Source organism: Meriones unguiculatus, chromosome 15 (genome assembly GCF_030254825.1).
Source record: "Meriones unguiculatus strain TT.TT164.6M chromosome 15, Bangor_MerUng_6.1, whole genome shotgun sequence".
Classification (NCBI taxonomy): domain Eukaryota; kingdom Metazoa; phylum Chordata; class Mammalia; order Rodentia; family Muridae; genus Meriones; species Meriones unguiculatus.
Genome location: NC_083362.1, coordinates 53736577 through 53755321, shown reverse-complemented (window position 1 = coordinate 53755321; position 18745 = coordinate 53736577). Strand labels below are relative to the sequence as shown.

At 41.1% G+C, this 18745-nt stretch overlaps 1 protein-coding gene across 11 annotated transcripts in view; it reads right to left on the bottom strand.

The window, feature by feature from the left end:
* The window catches only part of Unc80 (unc-80 homolog, NALCN channel complex subunit), a 181264-nt gene that overhangs the window by 66067 nt on the left and 96452 nt on the right, over window positions 1-18745 (bottom strand). For 8 of the 11 annotated variants that reach the window (XM_060368545.1, XM_060368540.1, XM_060368538.1 and 5 more), the window contains exons 26-29: window positions 17941-18106; window positions 12807-13010; window positions 10907-11007; window positions 7144-7344 (exon numbers count right to left, since the gene is read on the bottom strand). In XM_060368545.1, the coding sequence (XP_060224528.1) occupies window positions 7144-7344; window positions 10907-11007; window positions 12807-13010; window positions 17941-18106 (672 nt within the window). The remainder of the gene's footprint in view (window positions 1-7143; window positions 7345-10906; window positions 11008-12806; window positions 13011-17940; window positions 18107-18745) is intronic. The other 3 variants (XM_060368544.1, XM_060368546.1, XM_060368543.1) reach the window with 1 other exon arrangement.

Sequence of the window (18745 nt, the reverse complement as noted above, 5' to 3'; positions counted from 1 at the left end):
GAGAAGAATTGGTTCTTTCTTATTTCTTAGTCCTGACTTCTGATTCTTTGCTGTTTGTTTGGTTGTTTTGTGCTTGTTTGTTTGTTTGATTGGTTGGGTTTTGCACTCCAGACTATAGGCGAGCACAGAATAAAGCTCACTTGTTTCACCAGGGCCATGCCAAGGAAACACTTTCTCCCTCTATGCTAAAGAAAAAAGAAACAAAACCAAAAAAACAAACTAAACTCCTTAAGAATTTCTGGCAGAGCATCACAGTGTGAAGATATTTTGGAAGTATTATGAAAGAAAAGGCAAATCTACAAGCATGCACATGCCCCAAGAAACTCTCTTGAAATTCTGACAAAAAAAAAAAAATCCAAGATAATAAATCTGTCATAGGGCTGATATGGGACCATCTTTTAAAATGAATCTACTTGGACTTCAATTTTGTGCAGGGTGATAAGTATGGATTTATTTGCATTTTCTACGTATAGATATCCAGTTAGACCAGTACCATTTGTTGAAGATGCTATCTTTTTTCCATTGTATGGTTTTGGCATCTTTGTCAAAAATCAGGTGTCCATAAGTGTGTGGGTTTATTTCTGGGTCTTACATTCAATTCTATTGATCCACCAGTCTGTTTCTATGCCAGTACCATAGAAGTTTTTATTACTCTTGCACTGTAGTACAGCTTGAGATAGGGAATGGAGATAGCCTAGAACCCTTGCTCAGATGTAGTCCATGGCAGCTCAGTTTCCAGGTGGGGTCCCTAGTAAGGGAAACAGAAATTGTCTCTGACATGAACTCAGTGGCTGGCTCTTTGATCACCTCCCCCTGAGGGGGGCAGCATTACCAGGCCACAGAGAAAAACAATGCAGTCAGTCCTGATGCTATCTGATAGGCTAGGGTCGGATGGAAGGGGAGGAGGACCTCCCCTATCAGTGGACTTGGAGACGGGCATGGGAGAAGAAGAGAGATGGAGGGTGAATTTGGAAAAGGGTGAGAAAGAGGGCTATCACTGGGATACAAAGTGAATAAATTGTAATAAATAAATAAATAAACAAACAAACAGACTGGGAAAGGATCTTCACCAACCCTATATCTGACAGAGGGCTAATATCTAGTATATATAAAGAACTCAAGAAGTTAAAAAGCAACAAATCAAGTATTAGAGGAAATGCAAACTCACAAACACTTCTATCATTTACCATCAGAGGAAACTGAGTTCAACTGTCCATGTGCCCTACAGTTTCAGCTCTAGTCTTCACTATATGGACTAAGCAATTTCTTTAAATCAAAAGTTTTAATATAAAAAAATGGGGTACAGAGCTAAACAGAGAACTCTCTGTAGAGAAATGTAGAATGACAGAAAAACACTTAAAGAAATGCTCAACGTCCTTAGCCATCAGGGAGATGCAAATGAAAATGACCCTGAGATTTCACCTTACACCCATCAGAATGGCTAAGATAAAAACTTCAAGTGACAACACATGCTGAAGAGGTTGTGGAGAAAGGGAAACCCTACTCCATTGCTGGTGGAAATGTAAACTTGTACAACCACTCTGGAAAGCAATCTGATACTTTATCAGACACTTAGGAATAGCGCTTCCTCAAGATCCAGCTATACCACTTCTAGGCATATATCCAAAATATGTTCAAGTACACAACAAGGACATTTGTTCAACCACATTTGTAGCAGCTTTATTCGTAATAGACAGAACCTGGAAACAACCCAAATGTCCCTCAGTGGAGGAATGGATACAGAAATTGTGGTACATTTACACAATGGAATACTACTCTGCAAATAAAAACAAGGAAATCATGACATTTGCCGGCAAATGGTGGGATCTAGAAAAGATCATCCTGAGTGAGGTATCACAGAAGCAGAAAGACACACATGGTACATATTCATTTATAAGTGGATACTAGACCTATAAGATGGGATAAACACACTGTACACCTAATCTGTACACCTAAAGAAGCTAAACAAGAAGGAGGACCCGGGGTAAGAAGATCAATCCTTACTTAGAATGACAAATAGGATGGATATTGGAAGTAGGAGAAAATAAGAAGCAGGATAGGAGCCTACCATAGAGGGCCTCTGAAAGACTCTTTAATACCCAGCAGTGTATTAAAGCAGATGGTGAGAGTCATGGCCAAACTTTGGGCAGAGTGCAAGAAATCATATAAAAGAAGATAGAGTCAGTAAGACCTGGAGAGAACAGGAGCTCCACAAGGACCAAATATCTGGGCACAGAGGCTTGTCTGAGACTGATTCTCCAACCAGAAACCATGCATGGATATAACCTAGAACCCCTGCTCGGATGTAGCCCATGGCAGCTCAGTATCCAAGTAGCTTCCCTAATAAGGGGAACAGGGACTGTCTCTGTCATGAACTCTGGGGCTAGCTCTTTGACTGCCCCCTCACTATGGGAGCAGCCTTGCCAGGCCACAGAAGAGGACATTGCAGTCAATCCTGATGAGACCTGATAAGCTAGGGTCAGATGGAAGGGGTGGAGGACCTCCCCTATCAGTAGACTTAGAGAGGGGCAGGGAGAAGATGAGGGAGGGTGGGAGGGATTGGGAGGGAATGATGGAGCGGACTACAGCTGGGATACAAAGTAAATAACCTGTAATTAATATAAAAAATAAAAATTTATTAAAAAATAAATAAGTAAATAAATAAAATGAACCTACAATGAAAAAAGGAGGTAAGAGCTGTTGCTGTGTTTTTGAGATAAAAGAATAAAAACCATGGAAGTATATTCTTTGAAACATAAAACTTAGGAAATATGTTGTATAAATAGTATACATACTTGTATGAAGATATATACAGCATGAAAATCTTTCATTAAAAAAAAAGAGACATAGAGTTGTGTCTTCTGAAAGACTTGCAGTATTTAAAAATTCCTATCTGTTTGCTGTATCTTTCTACTCAGAAAATAATATGTGTGAATATCAGTGTATCTGGAAAAGACAGAAACTATGAAAACAAAAAAAATGCCCATATTCCCAATTTAATAACAATCATGACTTGATTTCCTTTAGTCTTCCTCCCTTGATGCCTCTTAGCAAAACTGTGATAGCCTTCTGTGTGTGGCATCCAATTTTAAACAATCATTTCAATGTGATTTTTATGCTAAGCATTTCTCTGGGCAGGGGGGAGGCCATGATTTTAGACTAAAGTGTATTATTTGTCCTCTGTCTAGCCATTGTATCCTTTTCATGGACACTTACAAATACTTCTCAATTAAATTACAAGATACAGCAGTATGCGACTCAAGTAAAGAAAAAGCTGAGCACTTACAGTAAATCCAATGTGCTAGAAAACACAGAGTTGTGCTTTATTCTGTCTGCTAGGCCCTGTGGGACAAGTGCGTGTTTGCAAGTGTGCCAAGGAAGCACAGTGCTGGATACCTGGGTTCCAGGATAACTAGCATATGGGTTTCAGTGGAAGAGGTGGGGGTTGGGCGGGTTTCACATCAGGGCCACGTGCTGGTCCCAGTGTTTGAATATCTTGATTAGAGTCAGGCAGTAGATGCCAGAGATGGGAACGCGTGTGAGGGGACTTGGCGCACTGGTGGGAGAGTCCTGAAGTACCTTTATGGTGTGCCTCTTGGCTCAGAACAAACTACTGTGAGAGGTTTTGTTTGATTGTTTTGTTTTGTTTTATATTAAATGAAACTCAAGTCAAAGGAATCTAGACATTAAATGGAATGAAGAGCTATTTCCCATGGCATCTAGTAGTGGTTTTTGGAGGCTTTAGGATCTCGCTGGTCTATATGAATGGTTAGGAATTAGACATCAAGCAAGAATCTGTAGAGAAATTTGGGATGAATAAGCCAAGAAAAAAGAGTGATGACTCACGGAGGACTGTAGTGTAGCTGTTTGCTCTGGGATGAACATGAACATGAACATGGCTGTTATGCATCAGAACAACTGTGACCAAATGCAGGAGATGACCTGTTTCCTTCCCACCTGGGAGAGGGTAGACCCTTGGGAGGCAGTCCTAATGCTCACATGAGGCACTCAGAGATTATACAAAAGGGAATTCTGTTCCCCAGGAGACTTCCCAGTGGTACAGTACATAACTCATCGGTTCACCAAGCTGGACTTGGATGGAATCCTTGCTTTGGTTTGCCAGCTCCTTCTCTATAGGAAGCAAATAAATATTTTGTTTCCTTGGGAAATTTTATGTAACAAGGACCTTATCCACTAATAATATAGTTCTACTATAGCAGCTGTAGTAAAGAGAGGCAGCCATAAGGCCATAAGATCTCTTAGAGATACCGGGGAAGGCTGACTGTTCGTGTGTGTGTGTGTGTGTGTGTGTGTGTGTGTGTGTGCACGCGCGCGCAAGTAGGATGTGTAAATTAATGTATCTTTAATAACTCATCATGCTTGATTGCTATAGATCATATTTGCAATGCAAAATCAGCCTGAGCTGGCTGAAGAATCATCACTTATGGTGTTTGGCTTAAAAAGAAGACCAGACACCAACAAGTTACTGCCCTATAGTGAGAACTGTTAGGTGCTAGAAAGAATGACACCACCTTGGAATTTTCAACGTAAAACTTAAGATGAGCAAAGCAAGAGGAGATGGCCAGAGCACAGACTCATTAGCAGGGATGATGCAGACAGGGGCAGAGATGAGAAACTGTCAGGTGACAGCCCTGGTGATGGATTCCTTGGGCATTGGCCATGTTTTCCTTACTGTCCCTGGATTCAGTGAATTTGTCTGGAAGGAAAACTATTCTTTGCATCAAATGATTATTGATCACAGAGAAATAAGATTTAGCTATTTAAAATAATGTTTTTATGTATTCATGAACAATTCGAGAATACTTATTGAGTAAACCTATGGGCTGGGCTAACATCTGGAGTTATGCTGAGAGCTCATTTATGGTGCTGGCCGCAATGCCATTCCTTTAGGGGGACAGAGAACAAACAAGCAGAATATAGGACAACAAAGATAAGCAAAAGGGGAGGTACATGCCTTGGAGATAACATGGGCTGGTAGAAAATAACCTTTCCTGGCTGTCCTGGGATGGGTTTCTTTATGGCTTAGGAAAGAACAGTCCACGGATGGAAGTGTGAGCCTTTCCAAAAGACAATTAGACCCCTGTGCTTCACACACAGTTGACTTGTAAATTATTTATGTTTGCTGTGTTTTGCTCTGACCTACTGATTATGATCCAGTCTGCTCTTTGACTCACAGTAGCATTTTCAGTCATTTTAGAAAGGAATTCTGTAGGAAATCAGTTATCCTCTTGCCATTTGCATTAACAAGCATCACAGTATCTACCTTCACTGATATGTTTGTTTTTTCTCTTGGGGGGAATCTATCCTTGACTCAAGTCTTTTGTTTGACTGACAGGAAAAGTTTGTTTTATTTACTCCCAGTCACTACAGTTGGTCTTAGGCAAAAGGTGAAGCAATAAGTCTTTGCCTTTTGAGAAGTGGGGGGCACTGTTCATTCACACGACAGATTCAGAACAGGCAAATATAAAATAGCATGAAGAAGGAGGAAAAAAAGGCTTGAGCAGAAAGCTTGCATTTTGGAAATACAATGTTTACCATACAGCATTAATATATATTATTTCTTCACTTGGATGACTAGTTAAAAATCAATAAAGCATGAAGACTCATCTACTAGGTCTCCTTCAAAAGCAAACACCACAACAGGAGGTCACACACCTATTCTGGTGCTTTCTGCCAGCTCACAGGTGAGCTGCAGGTACATATACTCAAAAGCCATCCTAGCCTATAACCTCACTCAGTCAGTCAATATTTACTAGTTCTGTATCACAAGTAAGTACTTTGGAGGATACTTGGGACGCAAAGGATATAGTTAAACAAAAAACAAAAGACAAAAAACAACCACAAACCCAAAAACCGAAGGTTCCATGCATTCACCTCTTCCTTGGCCAGAAAACCAATTAATATTGAAGAATGCTTTTGTCAAAGTCGACCTATTTCTCTATAGGAAAGGTTGTCTTTTTTTCTCTGCCAAATCCTCAGCTTTAGTCACCATCTCTCTCAGTGGCTTTCCATCGCAGTTACTACTACTGTAATTTTACATCAATCTAGATGGTACCTCTCCATTGCACTCATTACTGCTGCAATTTTACGTCAGCGTGGAAGGTTCGATTGATTAGCTTCTTTCCCTCAGATAATACTACACATGGAATCTGAAGGCAAAGGACAGTCTTATGTATCCCAGGCTGGCCTCAGACTACAATTCACCTGAGAAGTATCTTGAATGATTGTTGAAGTGCGCAGGTGTTACATAAAATTCTCTTTGAGAAACTGTTCAGAAAAGAATCTGTAAAGGAGGCATATGGCATTCAGTGGAATGGGCATTTTGGCTCTACTGCCTGTTTAGGGGCAGGTGGGTAGATAGAGTTTTCCTGGCAGGAGGGCAGCAGTTGTGGTTACCTTCTTTTGCCAGCTCAGCTGAAAGAGCAGCTTACTTCTTGAAAGTGTCATAGGGTCTTGAAAGAGATTTCTTAGTATGGTTTGCCTCATCTATAATTGGTTGAGCCATTTATTGTTTATATTGCTTTGTAATGTCTACTTCCATCCACTCTCCCACACGCTTTAATCCCCCTGGGTGTGTTATCTTATAATTCTGAGGGTCAGAAATTCCAAAGGAACTGAAAGGCTCCAGGGGATACTCTGTTTCCTTGACTTTCTCTGAGTCTGGAATTTCCTAGTTTTTCTGGGCTCGCGGCTGCTCCCAACTCTGTTCTCTGCTGTTGTCACCTGCTCTGCCCCTGACTCCCTGAAATCCTTTCTTCCTATATGAGGGCACATATATCTACCCAAGCCCATGCAGTCTAGGACACACCTGCAAAGTGTCACTTGTCCTGTGAGGTGTCATGTTCACAGGTCCCAGAGAGCTGCTATTCTCATCACCACCACAATGCCTCTAAATTTGTACCTGTAAAACAAAGCCTGGGGAAACGTTCCATGTATACCCACAAGCACAGACCAAGCATCTGTCTGTCTTGCACATATCTTCCTCCTTTCCTTAGAGCCGCACAGATCTGTAGTTTGCCTTATACAACTGCTTTTGCTTGACATTTTATTTCTAGGGACAATCACTATAAACGTATCTTTTCTCCTGCCCCAGGGTGTGTTACCTGGTGACTGCTCTCTCACCTCTTTCTGTTTCTTGCCCCTCAGAGCCACGTTACTGACGTTGCTGCTCTCACGCAGGGAGTCCACACTGTCCCCATACAGCAGTTTAATGGCCCTGACCAGCCGGGCACAGGAGCGGCTGTGGTGCAGGTAGCAGTGTGGATGGCAGTAGTCTACGTGTGTGCAAATGAAACTTTGTTGATTGCATAGTAAAATCATGACCTGGAAAAGAAAAAAATAAACCCACACATTCAACCGGGCAATGAGGGAACAGAAGCACGGGAAGATGGAAAGTCAGAGCATGGACTCTTATGCGGTGAGCAAACAAGAGCAACTCGGTAATTCCCACAGGTGGATAGCTGGCTACAGGTCTCTGCTCAATTGGCCTTTTTTAAAATCCCTCTCTCTATAACCGATAAAATGATCCTTTAGAAACACTCGAACGCGGGTTGTGAAGTATCTGGCTTCCTAACAGTTTCCAGAACCCCAAACCAGCTCTTATGCTGGGATAGGAGTCTGAAGGAAGATTCTACAGGGCTGAGTTCAATTCCTGAGTTCTCTCACTGACCCTGAACACCTGGCTGTACCCTAAACACCAGCTTATCCCATGTGGTGCTTGAAAATATGTGTGCACCTTCACTCTGGAGAGTCACTTGGAACTGGAACTTGGAATTCCACCATCAAGCCTCACTCCAGCTCAACTGCTGATTCTCTGCCACCGTACACACACTTCCTGCTCCGACTCTAAAGCCATTCTAGCCCCCTCTTTTAAACATAGTTTTGTCTGGTTCAAATACATCCCCTAAGAGTTCCCATTAGGATTCTCGAAAGAAACTCAGATGACTTAAAGGGTGCAGTTATTTTAAGATAGGAGTGGAGGACCTTGAATTTGCAACTGAAACTTGCAAATTGAAACTGCCAATTTTGGTGCTCCGACTCAGGGCCTTGCACATGCGAAGCACATATCTGTCACTGAGGTGCATCTCAGTGCAAATTTGTGGACTGTGCCTGTTGTGCGCTAGGGATTAAACTCCAAAACTGTGCATGCTTAGGCAAGCACTCTGTCACTGAGCCCTGCCGCCAGACCCCAAGTTCACAAGTCAAAACTGTTTTAAAGTTTACTTTACTGTATGTTTATGAGAGTTTTGTCTGCATGGCTGCAGGTGTACCACATTCATGCCTGGCGCCTGTGGAGGCTAGATGACGGTGTCTCCTGGAACTGGAGTATGGATGGCTGTGACCTGGATGTGAGTTCTAGGAACTGACCCCAGGTGCGCAACTTTTAAAGTAAACTTTCCTTAAAGGAGTATGTACAGAGTAACCCTCTGAATGCTTCTGTTCCTCAGGAAACTAGCTCTCACCTTGGCAACTAAACCGTGAAGGACTACGTGCCATACTGGACAGATGAGGCCAACTGAACCTACCTGGCAGAGCTGCCTTAAGGTCAACATCTCATTTATTCTGAGGCATAGGTGAAAGCAACAGTCATCTATACGTCCTGTCGAACTCAGATAACGAAGTCTACACCTGCAAGGTTTCCCAAGAAAATACTAACGGTGTTTGTTTACTGTGTATCTTTAGACATTCTGCTTCATACTGACACATGAAGCAGGTCTACATGAGGATGCTAAAGGTTTCCTTGTTGTTTTCAATCTAGTGATGAAGTGAAACACCAAGAAAGCCTTTCAAGTACACACACACACACAGAGAGAGGGAGAGAGAGAGAAAGAGAGAGAGAAAGAGAGAGAGAGAGAGAGAGAGAGAGAGAGAGAGAGAGAGAGAGAGAAAGAGAGGGCATATCACTAGACTTTGCCTCAGAGAATTCTGATATGGAAGTCTTGAGGTCAGTGACGACTGGTTTAGCAATCTATAATCTATAACTTTAAAATCCTGCTACTCATATTCCTTCAGTAGTTATATTTCTAAGATGATGCTCAGTGATCTACACAATCTGGTACTTATGCTCTGTGAAAGCTCCTCCCATTGAGTATGAGTTAGTATCACATCCTGCTTCTCACCAATAGCATATGGCAAAGGTGTTGGAATGGCCCCTCTCTGGCTACATTGCATATGACCGTGATTTCTCTCTTCTCAGCTGACTCTTTAAATGAGGCAGTTTGTCATGATTCAAGGTTCCATGTGGTAAAGCAATAAGAGCAGTTTCTAGTTTGGCATGGTGGCTCAGGGTGTAAAAATACTTCTGCGGACATGAGGACCTGCCTTTGAAACCTCAGAATATACATAAGATCTTGGTGTAATTGCATGGGCCTACAACCTCATCATTGGGAAGGCAAAGACAGCAGGTCCTGAGAGCTGGCTGGCTAGCCGTCTTAGCCAAAATGGGTAAGCGTCAGGCTTAGTGAGAGACCCCTTTTTAAAGGAATACTACGGAGAGTGGTAAAAGAACACAAGCCACATCCTCTGTTGGCCTGTACATGCATGGGCAGGGCATGCTCCCAGCTCACTGACCAACCACCAAAGGGGCTAGACTGCATCAGACAAGCAGAATACCCGAGGTACAGCTGTACCCCCAAATACCAGACAAACGGAAGAAACTGAGAGCCCAACCCTGTTATATATTAGCTCTTGTCTGAACAGTATTAATACCTCTGCTGGGTGACTTGTACAATTAAAAAAAGTGTCAGAGAGGAAGGCAGACATTAAGTGATGCCATTCCTTTCTAGGTGTTTGCTGACTGAATAGGAAAAAAAAAAGCCACCAAGAAAGCAGCTGACAAAAAGAATAGATTTTCTGGCAACTTCACTGCACAGAGAAAACCAATATTGGAATTCTTTGTTATCTGCCAGAGGACAGAATGAATCCTTATTATAGGAATAAGCACCCTGTAAAAACTCTAAAAGTTTTTAAATTAGGAAAATTTGTTTAAGAGTGGTTTTAGATAGAGAGCCAATTTGAGCAGAAAGTATAGCTAGATCCCTAGAACACCTTGGTACATGCGTGAACAATCCTGCCTACTCTCAACTCCCTGCACAACAGTGATTCAGTTATGACAATCGGACAACACTGGCGTATCTTCAATAAAGTCTACAGGTGATGCCAATTGTCTCCCTTGGTGCTGTTCATCCTATGGATTTCTACAAACTATATGGCGACAGGCTATCATTGCATCCCTGTAATGTTCATCTGCCTTGCTCATGAAAAGATGGAGTACAGAAGGCTCACAGATCTGAGGTCCCATTCTTTCAGTATGAAGGAGAGAGCACATTTCTTTTTCATGCCCAGTTCAAATCTTTGCTCCAACCTATACCCAAAGGTTGTAAGAGAGACCTCTGTGCCTTTACACACCAGCTATCTATCTGAGGCATGATCTTCACCTAGAATCTTCTTCCATTCACAATTTTTCATTTAAATTTAAATTGTTAAAAATTGTTTTGTACACAAGCACTACATATTTATATCAAATCCCCACCCCCGCCCATCTCTGATATGGAGTGGAGAATGACACTGACCTTGCTCTCAAGTTCATGGTAATATGTTTAAAATTGACCATGATGTCTAGTCTGTGTCATTCAGGATATTTTGATCATCAACTTAGCTCAAATCCTCATTATTTTTCCTGACAGACTGGACACATAGCACAAAGGCTTACTTAATCTTAAACAAACAGAATCCAGCATCATCATCCTTTCCTTATGAGTTGAGTTGAGAGCTTCAGCTAAAATATGATGCTATACACGCTTATCTTGATAGCCCATTTCTCTCTTCTAGACTCTTCCCCAGTACCAAAGGAAATTTGTTCTAGCGAGCTGAGATGGATACTTACATGAAGCCATGACATGTTTCTGTGGTAATTTTCCTCTGTGCCGGCATTGCTCATTCCCTCAGGCTCAATGCTGGGTTCACTTGCACTCCAAGGACTCCCTTCTTTAAGAAAAGAATACCAAGAAAGAGTTCAATGTTCAGTCTCCCTGGAGAACATGTCAGTATGGTGTCATTGTCCATGCTTTTGAATCCAAGGGCAGACTCTCCCATGGCCCAACAGGTTACAGGGTGCAGGACTTTTTTGGAAGAATATTAATAGGAGCTGCTCCCTTGATCACCACCTATACTGACAAGTTCAGAGACATTGGTGATCTCTGCTAAGGTGGTTTCTGTGTTAAGACATGAGAGCAGAGAAAAAAAAAAGCATCAAGTCCTTGAGATGAGCCAGTTATATACTGAATGTGCCCAAATCCATTCCAGACTGCCCAGATGTCACAGATGTAGCCAAGCAGGGACACAGAATGACCTGCGCTGACATCACAGGGTGGTTAATGCCTCCATTTGGGTTGGGGCTGCTCCTGTACTGACTTCCCTCTAGATATCAGGCTTTGCTTTGGGAGCTATTCAGAGCTGTTTGGAGGCTTTGGGAGGATTAAAGTGATTTGAAAGCATTGACAGCTGACTGTGAGCAATCCTTGTGTCCTCTCTATGGGAGGTGTAAAGGAAATCTCACCTTTTCGTTTATCACAGGCAAAGCCTTGCCCTTAAATCTAAAAGCTTCACGAATCATTTTAATAACAAAGCTGTGTCTCTGGTCTGACTGCTTTGATTTGACTGGTGAGGATGGGTTGATTGGTTCGGATAATCCTAACCGCTGACTGATGGTAAAGTCATAATGTTCACCCTTCAACAACAGAAATCACTCCCCCCGCCCATTATCTCCTTGAAAAAGTAAGTGGAATCTTAACTAATGCATAGATTAGCTATTTTTAAAGGGGAGGGTGGGCAGATGTAGAGCATTTTCTATTTTAAACTTTCCTTGATTAGACACTCAGCTACCATTTGACAGATTATCCATTGATCGATCATTTATCCACACTTACTGCTGCCTTGAAAGCAGAGACTAAATGGCAGGGCAAATGTGCTTGAACTGGCACTAAAGACTTCATTATAGGCAGCCTGTGAGCTCTGCACTTATTATTCCTACTAGGTCTCTTCTTGGTCTATGAAGATGCTCATAGACTGCACAACCACACAGAGACCTGGAGCCTCTTCACAGCCTACGGTTGTAGTCTATGGTGTTAGTGCTTTGATTGTACTTACAGCTCATCCCTGGACACTTAACAGTCACAAGAGCACCCTTACAGATGGACCATGAACAGCTATTCCCGCTGGATGGTTGGAAACACATCCCTGAAAAGTAGGCGACCCACTGAAGATCCCTAGGTGTCAAGTCTATCTAGACAACTACTTCTTTTTCTGGTGTTTTTTTGTTTTGTTTTGTTTTGTTTTTTTTTTTTTAACTGTCAAATGATGGCTACAATAGCAAAGCCTTCAACATTTGCCTTTGAAGGTCCTAATGGTTAGCACAGATATACAAGCACCTGGAGTTCTAAAACTGTCTTTGTTGCCAATGGGTCTTTTGTTTTCTAATGAGCACTTTTTCACAGCTCTAGAGGGTGGTCCTTGAGTCAGCAGCATCTGCCTCACGGGGAAGCTTATTTAAAACACAGAGTCTCGGGTTCCCACATCATCTGCTGAATCGGGGTTAGCACTCGGACAGGAAGTCCAGGTGCCAGATACACCTGCTCAAGAGCGAAGTGGGGTTCTCTATAGAACGCGTTCTCTAAGCTCTGACTCTTGCTCTGTTCACATGGGATGGAATGAACTTGGCTGTCCCAGGACTTGGGTCCTGGCTTCCTACCCCCCACGTCCCTGCACACCCCACTCTTCTATGTTACCTAGGTCAGTGACAGTGTCCCTGCTCTGGGACAGCTGCAGCTCCTCAGCCTCAGACTCTGAGTCCTGCCGTGATAGCTTGCTGCTCTTTAAGCTGCCGACTCGGCGAATGCTGGACAAGGAACCCCCCTTCTTCACCTGGAAACTGCGGGTTCCTTTAATCTGGAGCAGGCGAGAACCTCCTATCCTGATCTTCCTGCTGGGAACTGTATTAAAAGAATAAAATAGGGCTTTCCCCCGCTTAGTTTTCCCCCAGCCAGTTCAGATCCATACTTTTCCCAATTTGTCTCTGGGAAGCCAACGTTCAGCCGGCTCGGTTGAGCAAGCATTTCTCGACTGCCAGCCCCCAGGCACCAGGGTTGGTCAGGCAGGAGACCAGGGAGACCAGGAGGAGCTGGTGAAGATCTTCTTTGGGCAAAGTACACCTCAAGGCTGGGAATGATCTGCTCTCATTCTGGCCCAGGGGTCACAAGCATGAGTGTGCTTACACAGCACCATCGCCAAGATCAGCTAACAGATTTTAATCACATTCTTATTTGGTTCAGTAGAGCCACACTCCACGGTTTTTGTTTTTCCTGTGAAATGGGAACTGAGGACTGTCATTGGAACCCCTTTCTTTGGATAACCTACTAATCAATAAGCATAAGGGGTGTGCCTCTCTTTGACAGTCAGGAGTGGGGTGCACTCTGCTCCTTAGCAAAGTCATTAAGGGATCTTTTCCCTTAATGTGTGTGTGTGTGTGTGTGTGTGTGTGTTTGCTCTAGTTCTATTTTCAATCATTTAGGGATTTCATAGCATTCTCCTCTCAATCAGAGAGCTAATGAGATGGTAGTCTAAATGTTGCCTGCCCTGTTCCACAGTCTATACATAACAAGAAGGGCATGCATTATTCATGCCTAGTGTTCTGGAGGAAACAGTCACCAGGGTAGGATAAAGTGGTAAAAGAAACATGTTTAAACTTTAAACTCACATTATGGGAATCAAAAGCACAGTTATTTTTCAGGTAATATGTACATTTTTCTTTTCTTTTAAAGTTTTAATAGCATCAACACTGATTTTATAATAGCAGGATGAAGCAAATTTTCAGGGTTCAAAAGCCATTAGGAGGAGGGGGCCAGTTTACACAGTTTATCTTAAGATATGAACAAGATTTCATATTCATCATTTAAATCCAAGCTATGAATGTATTTAGAAATTGGGAAGTTTTAGTTTCAGGTTTTTCCCTATATGAGACAATAATAAAAGTTGAATTCTTTAAAATGTTAGTTGAATGTACACTTTCAAAGCCACATAAGGAGGTCAGAAGAATTTGTAGAGTAAGGGAATGTTGAGTCTCTGGATTATGTTTGTGGTTGACAAGAGCCTAGAATTACCACTGTTCTGCTTGTACAAACTTCTTGGAGCTTCCTGAACACATCTGGATAGAACTGCACATCTGGAAGGATTTTTTTTTTTTGCAGCACAGTTGGATAAATGCCAAAAAAAAAGTATAGATCACAATTACAGCACAAGGTTAATTATAGCACAAGATTCACCCAGTAGTATTTTTCAATATTTTTTCTAGGCTTAATTTGGACTTTATGGTTAATTATTTTTAATGACCATTACTGCAATTTCATGTGTAAGTAGAATGATAAATAAAGAATATATTACAGTGATAATTCTTAGAATTTTTTATAGATGCACATACTAATGCCTTTTGCCTGGGTTTATTATAATTTTCAGGCTACAAATTCAGCTAAATAACTTCAAATTAGTGGGATCTGAAAGAGACTTAATTTTTGAGAATTTGTTCTAACATAAAAGATAATTGGAGACCTCCTGCAGCCCTTAAAAAATTAGGGTTCCAAATTATGACATCAATTACTTCAAAGTGACACAGTGATGAGAATTCAGGCTTAATGTTGTTCATGAAATATGTCATCTGAGACTCTGTGCTATTGAATTTTAGTCTTCGTCTCCATAACAGTAAGAAACTAGAATCAAAATGAAACAGATTCATCTGAATTGGATAATCTCCCTTTGCACATAGTACTCATTAGCAAGTCCTGCTGCCTCTATGCTTCAAAACGTCATGAATTCAAAGTCCTGCTACCTTTTCTCTGGTCCATGCAGCTACCTCTAACTGTTCCCAGCATCTACACACAGCGTCACATACATGGACCAGCAACCTCTAACACACTTAAAACAGAATTACATTTCTAAGCATATCTACTGGGCTATGGCTGCCCCTTGCCTCTCTGACTTCTGCTTCTCCTCCCAAACTCATTCTCTGATAACTTTGTTGATCTTTCCATCCTCCTTCAAGTGCTCCAAGTTCTCTCTTCATGATGTCCATGACCTCATAGTTGCCTCTGTTTGGAGCACTGTCTTCAGCCTTCTGTATTACTGGAATGTCCCATGAAAGTCTCTCAGTTTAATGTCCATTATGGGAACCTTCTCTGGCCAAACCTCTTCCTATTCTAGAGCACTGCCTTCACCCTAATTTGTTTTACTTCCCACTGCATATCTTGAAAGTCTGGCATTTCATGTTATTAACTCTTATGTCAATAGTAATATGCTTGTGAATGAAAGCATGTGTGGGAACATGCTCTTGTTAGTTCCCACATTCTGGGAACTTGTAATACTTCCTGTTATACAGCAGGTGCTCAATAACTGGATGCTGAATGAGGAGATGTTTATATATTTTGGAATGTTAGTTTCTGTTTGTCTCTGGGACAGGAGTAAATGTATTTCATAGACTCTCCTTAGAGCTCTTGGTCAGATATCTCAGTTCTTAAGGATAAGTTCACATTCATTTTCTTTGGTAGAATCTACTTGTTCTCAAACTGTTCATTTCAGGAGCTGACTTTTTTCCTTTTATAAAAATTGATGGTATGACATTTAAAAAATAGTATTTACAGTTAGCAGTGTCTCATTGTCTTGTCACATTTTCATATTGGCTGTAGTAGCTGAAACAGCTTGTAGAATCTTTATATATCGTTAGGAAGACTTTTGCCAACTGATAAAGGACATTTTATGGTTATGTTCTTGTTTTATTTATACTTCCAGCTTTCTGTTGTTTATTTATGAGACAGCATTTATATATTAACATAGACATATTGTATAATAAAAATCAGTAAATATGTGAGAGTTTGAACAGTAAAGACAATTATATTAGTAATAATGAAGTTGACATGTTCTTAAAATTAAGCAACTACTTTACTTTTTAAAGATGATGTGGAATTTATTTTATTTAAGATTAACTAGGTAAGTATTTGGAATTTTTTTTCAGCTACTTTAAATAATAATTTTTAATGGCTAAACACTGCTTTCTGAGTTAAAAGCATTGTTGGCATATGTTTTAAAATGGAAGTTGCCTTCATTGGATACAGCAAATATTTGAAATCACATTGACTTGATACCTCTTGACATCTATAAGCTGTTCAGAACTATTTATTCTTAAAACATGGCCTCTACCTATTAAAATCCAATAGGATATGCTATAATAATATTTGTATTTAAAAGGTGGCAACATATTGATGTTGAAATATTCAAACTTTTTCCATTGCATTCCCTTCCTTATGAGACTTCAGATAGTTTGTATTTTCTCTATCTATGGCTATTTCACTTATTAACTGATTAAGCCCATCAAATACACACTCATTCATTGTCTATAGGATGCTAAAAATATTTCAATGTACACAATCAACTTTTTACACAGACGTTCAGATTTTTTAAAATGTGAAATATTTTACAAAAAAGTACTTAAAGGCAACAAAATTTACAAAAAACCACAATGGTGCTGGCGAGATGGTTCAGAGGTTAAGAGCACTGGCTGTTCTTCCTGAAGGTTCTGAGTTCAATTCCCAGCAACCACATGGTGGCTCACAACCATCTGTAGTTAGATCTGGTGCCCTCTTCTGGTGTGCAGGTGTACTTGCAGGCAGAACACTATACATATGATAAATGAATAAATCTTTTTTAAAAAGATAAGTAAGGTGACATTTTAGGGGAATCTTTAAATGTCTTACTTTTAAGTGACTTTTTTTTTTTTTTTAGCCCTAGCTAGGATTTTCTGTGTTGATTTCTGATCTAGCCACTTATGATATAGGAAAATAAAGATGGCAATGCTAACTTACCATGTTCCTCCATTCACCCTATGGATTTGTTCTGTTCTTTACTTGTTCTGTCCTAATTAAAGCTCTAATGACATAGTGCAGAAGCCAGTCATTTTCCTGACTAGAAATAGGCTTATGGATTTAAAGGTTAGTCATATAGTCATATACTAGGTCATATAGAGAGGGGCCATATGCGACCCATCTCCAATAGGCTCTTCTTCACATTTTGGTGTATGTGAAATTGAACTTGGGATATCTGGCTCCAAGTGGCAGCTGAAATATTGTTCTTGTTCTTGTCTGTGACCACATGAGTGTCGGCAGCAAAACATGCAGATTTTATCTCCTAGCACCAAGGTCAGGTGGTAGTGGAGGGTGGAAATGTGGGTGAGGGTCCCTGAAGAGGAACTCAAGGGAGGCTACTCCTAACTACTGCTCCTAATTAATATGCTGATGCTCCAGAACACATGGTCCTATAGAAAAACATGGACATTGACAACTCTGAACTGAAAAGTAATTTATTTTGGACTGCAAGTTGAAAAGCTTTAGTTATACTGTTTTTAGTTGCACCAAGAATGTTATATAATAATAACAATGAATATATATATGTATATGTATATATATATATACATATACATATATTGAAAGAGGACTTTGGGACTCTCTCTCTATTGAGTCCTCTTTCAATAAAAAAAAATAAAGCAAGCAGAGTGATAAGAAATTCCTACAAAATAGTTGAATCTGGGTGTTTTCTGTTTCTTATTGGTTAATAAACTAATGGGTCATCTTAAGGCTAATGACATCTCACATTCAATGTGGTCAAAGGAGAATCGCCGATTTGGCATTGTACAAGGCATTCTGGTTGCAAGTTCAACCTCTACCTGGTGGCGTTTCCTACCTCACCAGCTGTGACGAGTCCACAGAATCAGCACTATGTGGAGCCAAAAATCTGGGCACACAGGTGTTGCAGTTTAGACCCCAGATCAAACATGTCCTGTGAGAAAGCCAGAAACACGAAGCGACCCTTTTGTCTCCCTACCTTTCTTCTCCTCGGCACCTGCGTCTGATTTGAGGGTGTGGCTGCTGCTGTGCAGAGAATCTTTTGAGTCTTCATTTTCATCCAGAACTCCTGCAAAGCTGATCTTCCTCTCATATCTGTGCCTGTCCAGCTCAGGATCCAGACGAAGCCTGCAGCTCTCCAAGTCCTGAAATGTCACAGAAGAGGATACAAGTGCTGCAGTGTCCTGAAACAAAGCAGCGCTCTCTCTCTCTCTCTCTCTCCTTTCTTTTTCTTTGTTTGTTTGACACGGTCTTGCTCTGAAGCCAGGAAGCAGGTCTCCTGATCCTCCTGCCTCTGCTCCAGTTCCCTAAGTGCTGCAATGTTGGGCGGGTGCCATCCTGCTCCAACAGCTGCACTGGTATTGGGGCAAACATCTATTCATTTGAATCACGTGCAATTATATTCAAAATGTCCTTACTGTTCACTTTAAATTGTGATCTTAAAATATCTTGCGTTGGAAAACAAGTGTTCCCTAACTGATAGCTTCTCCTTACATGTTACATCTTCCAGGAACACAGAACTTCGAACTAGCTTCTTCACCCTCTAACTCTTGGTCCAATGTCTGGGAGACATCCTTGGCCTTTATATGTTGATCACATCCTCATGCACTGAGTTTGAACATGTTGGGTACAATGGCATAAGTAAGAGATGATTTCTTCTTTGAGGAACTCAGAGTACTAAGAGGAGAGATGAGTGAGCATAGATAAGTCCTGAGTGTAGGAGTCAGATATCAGACTTGTAAACAACCGTGATAGAATAATGGTTCCCACGCGATATCTACACT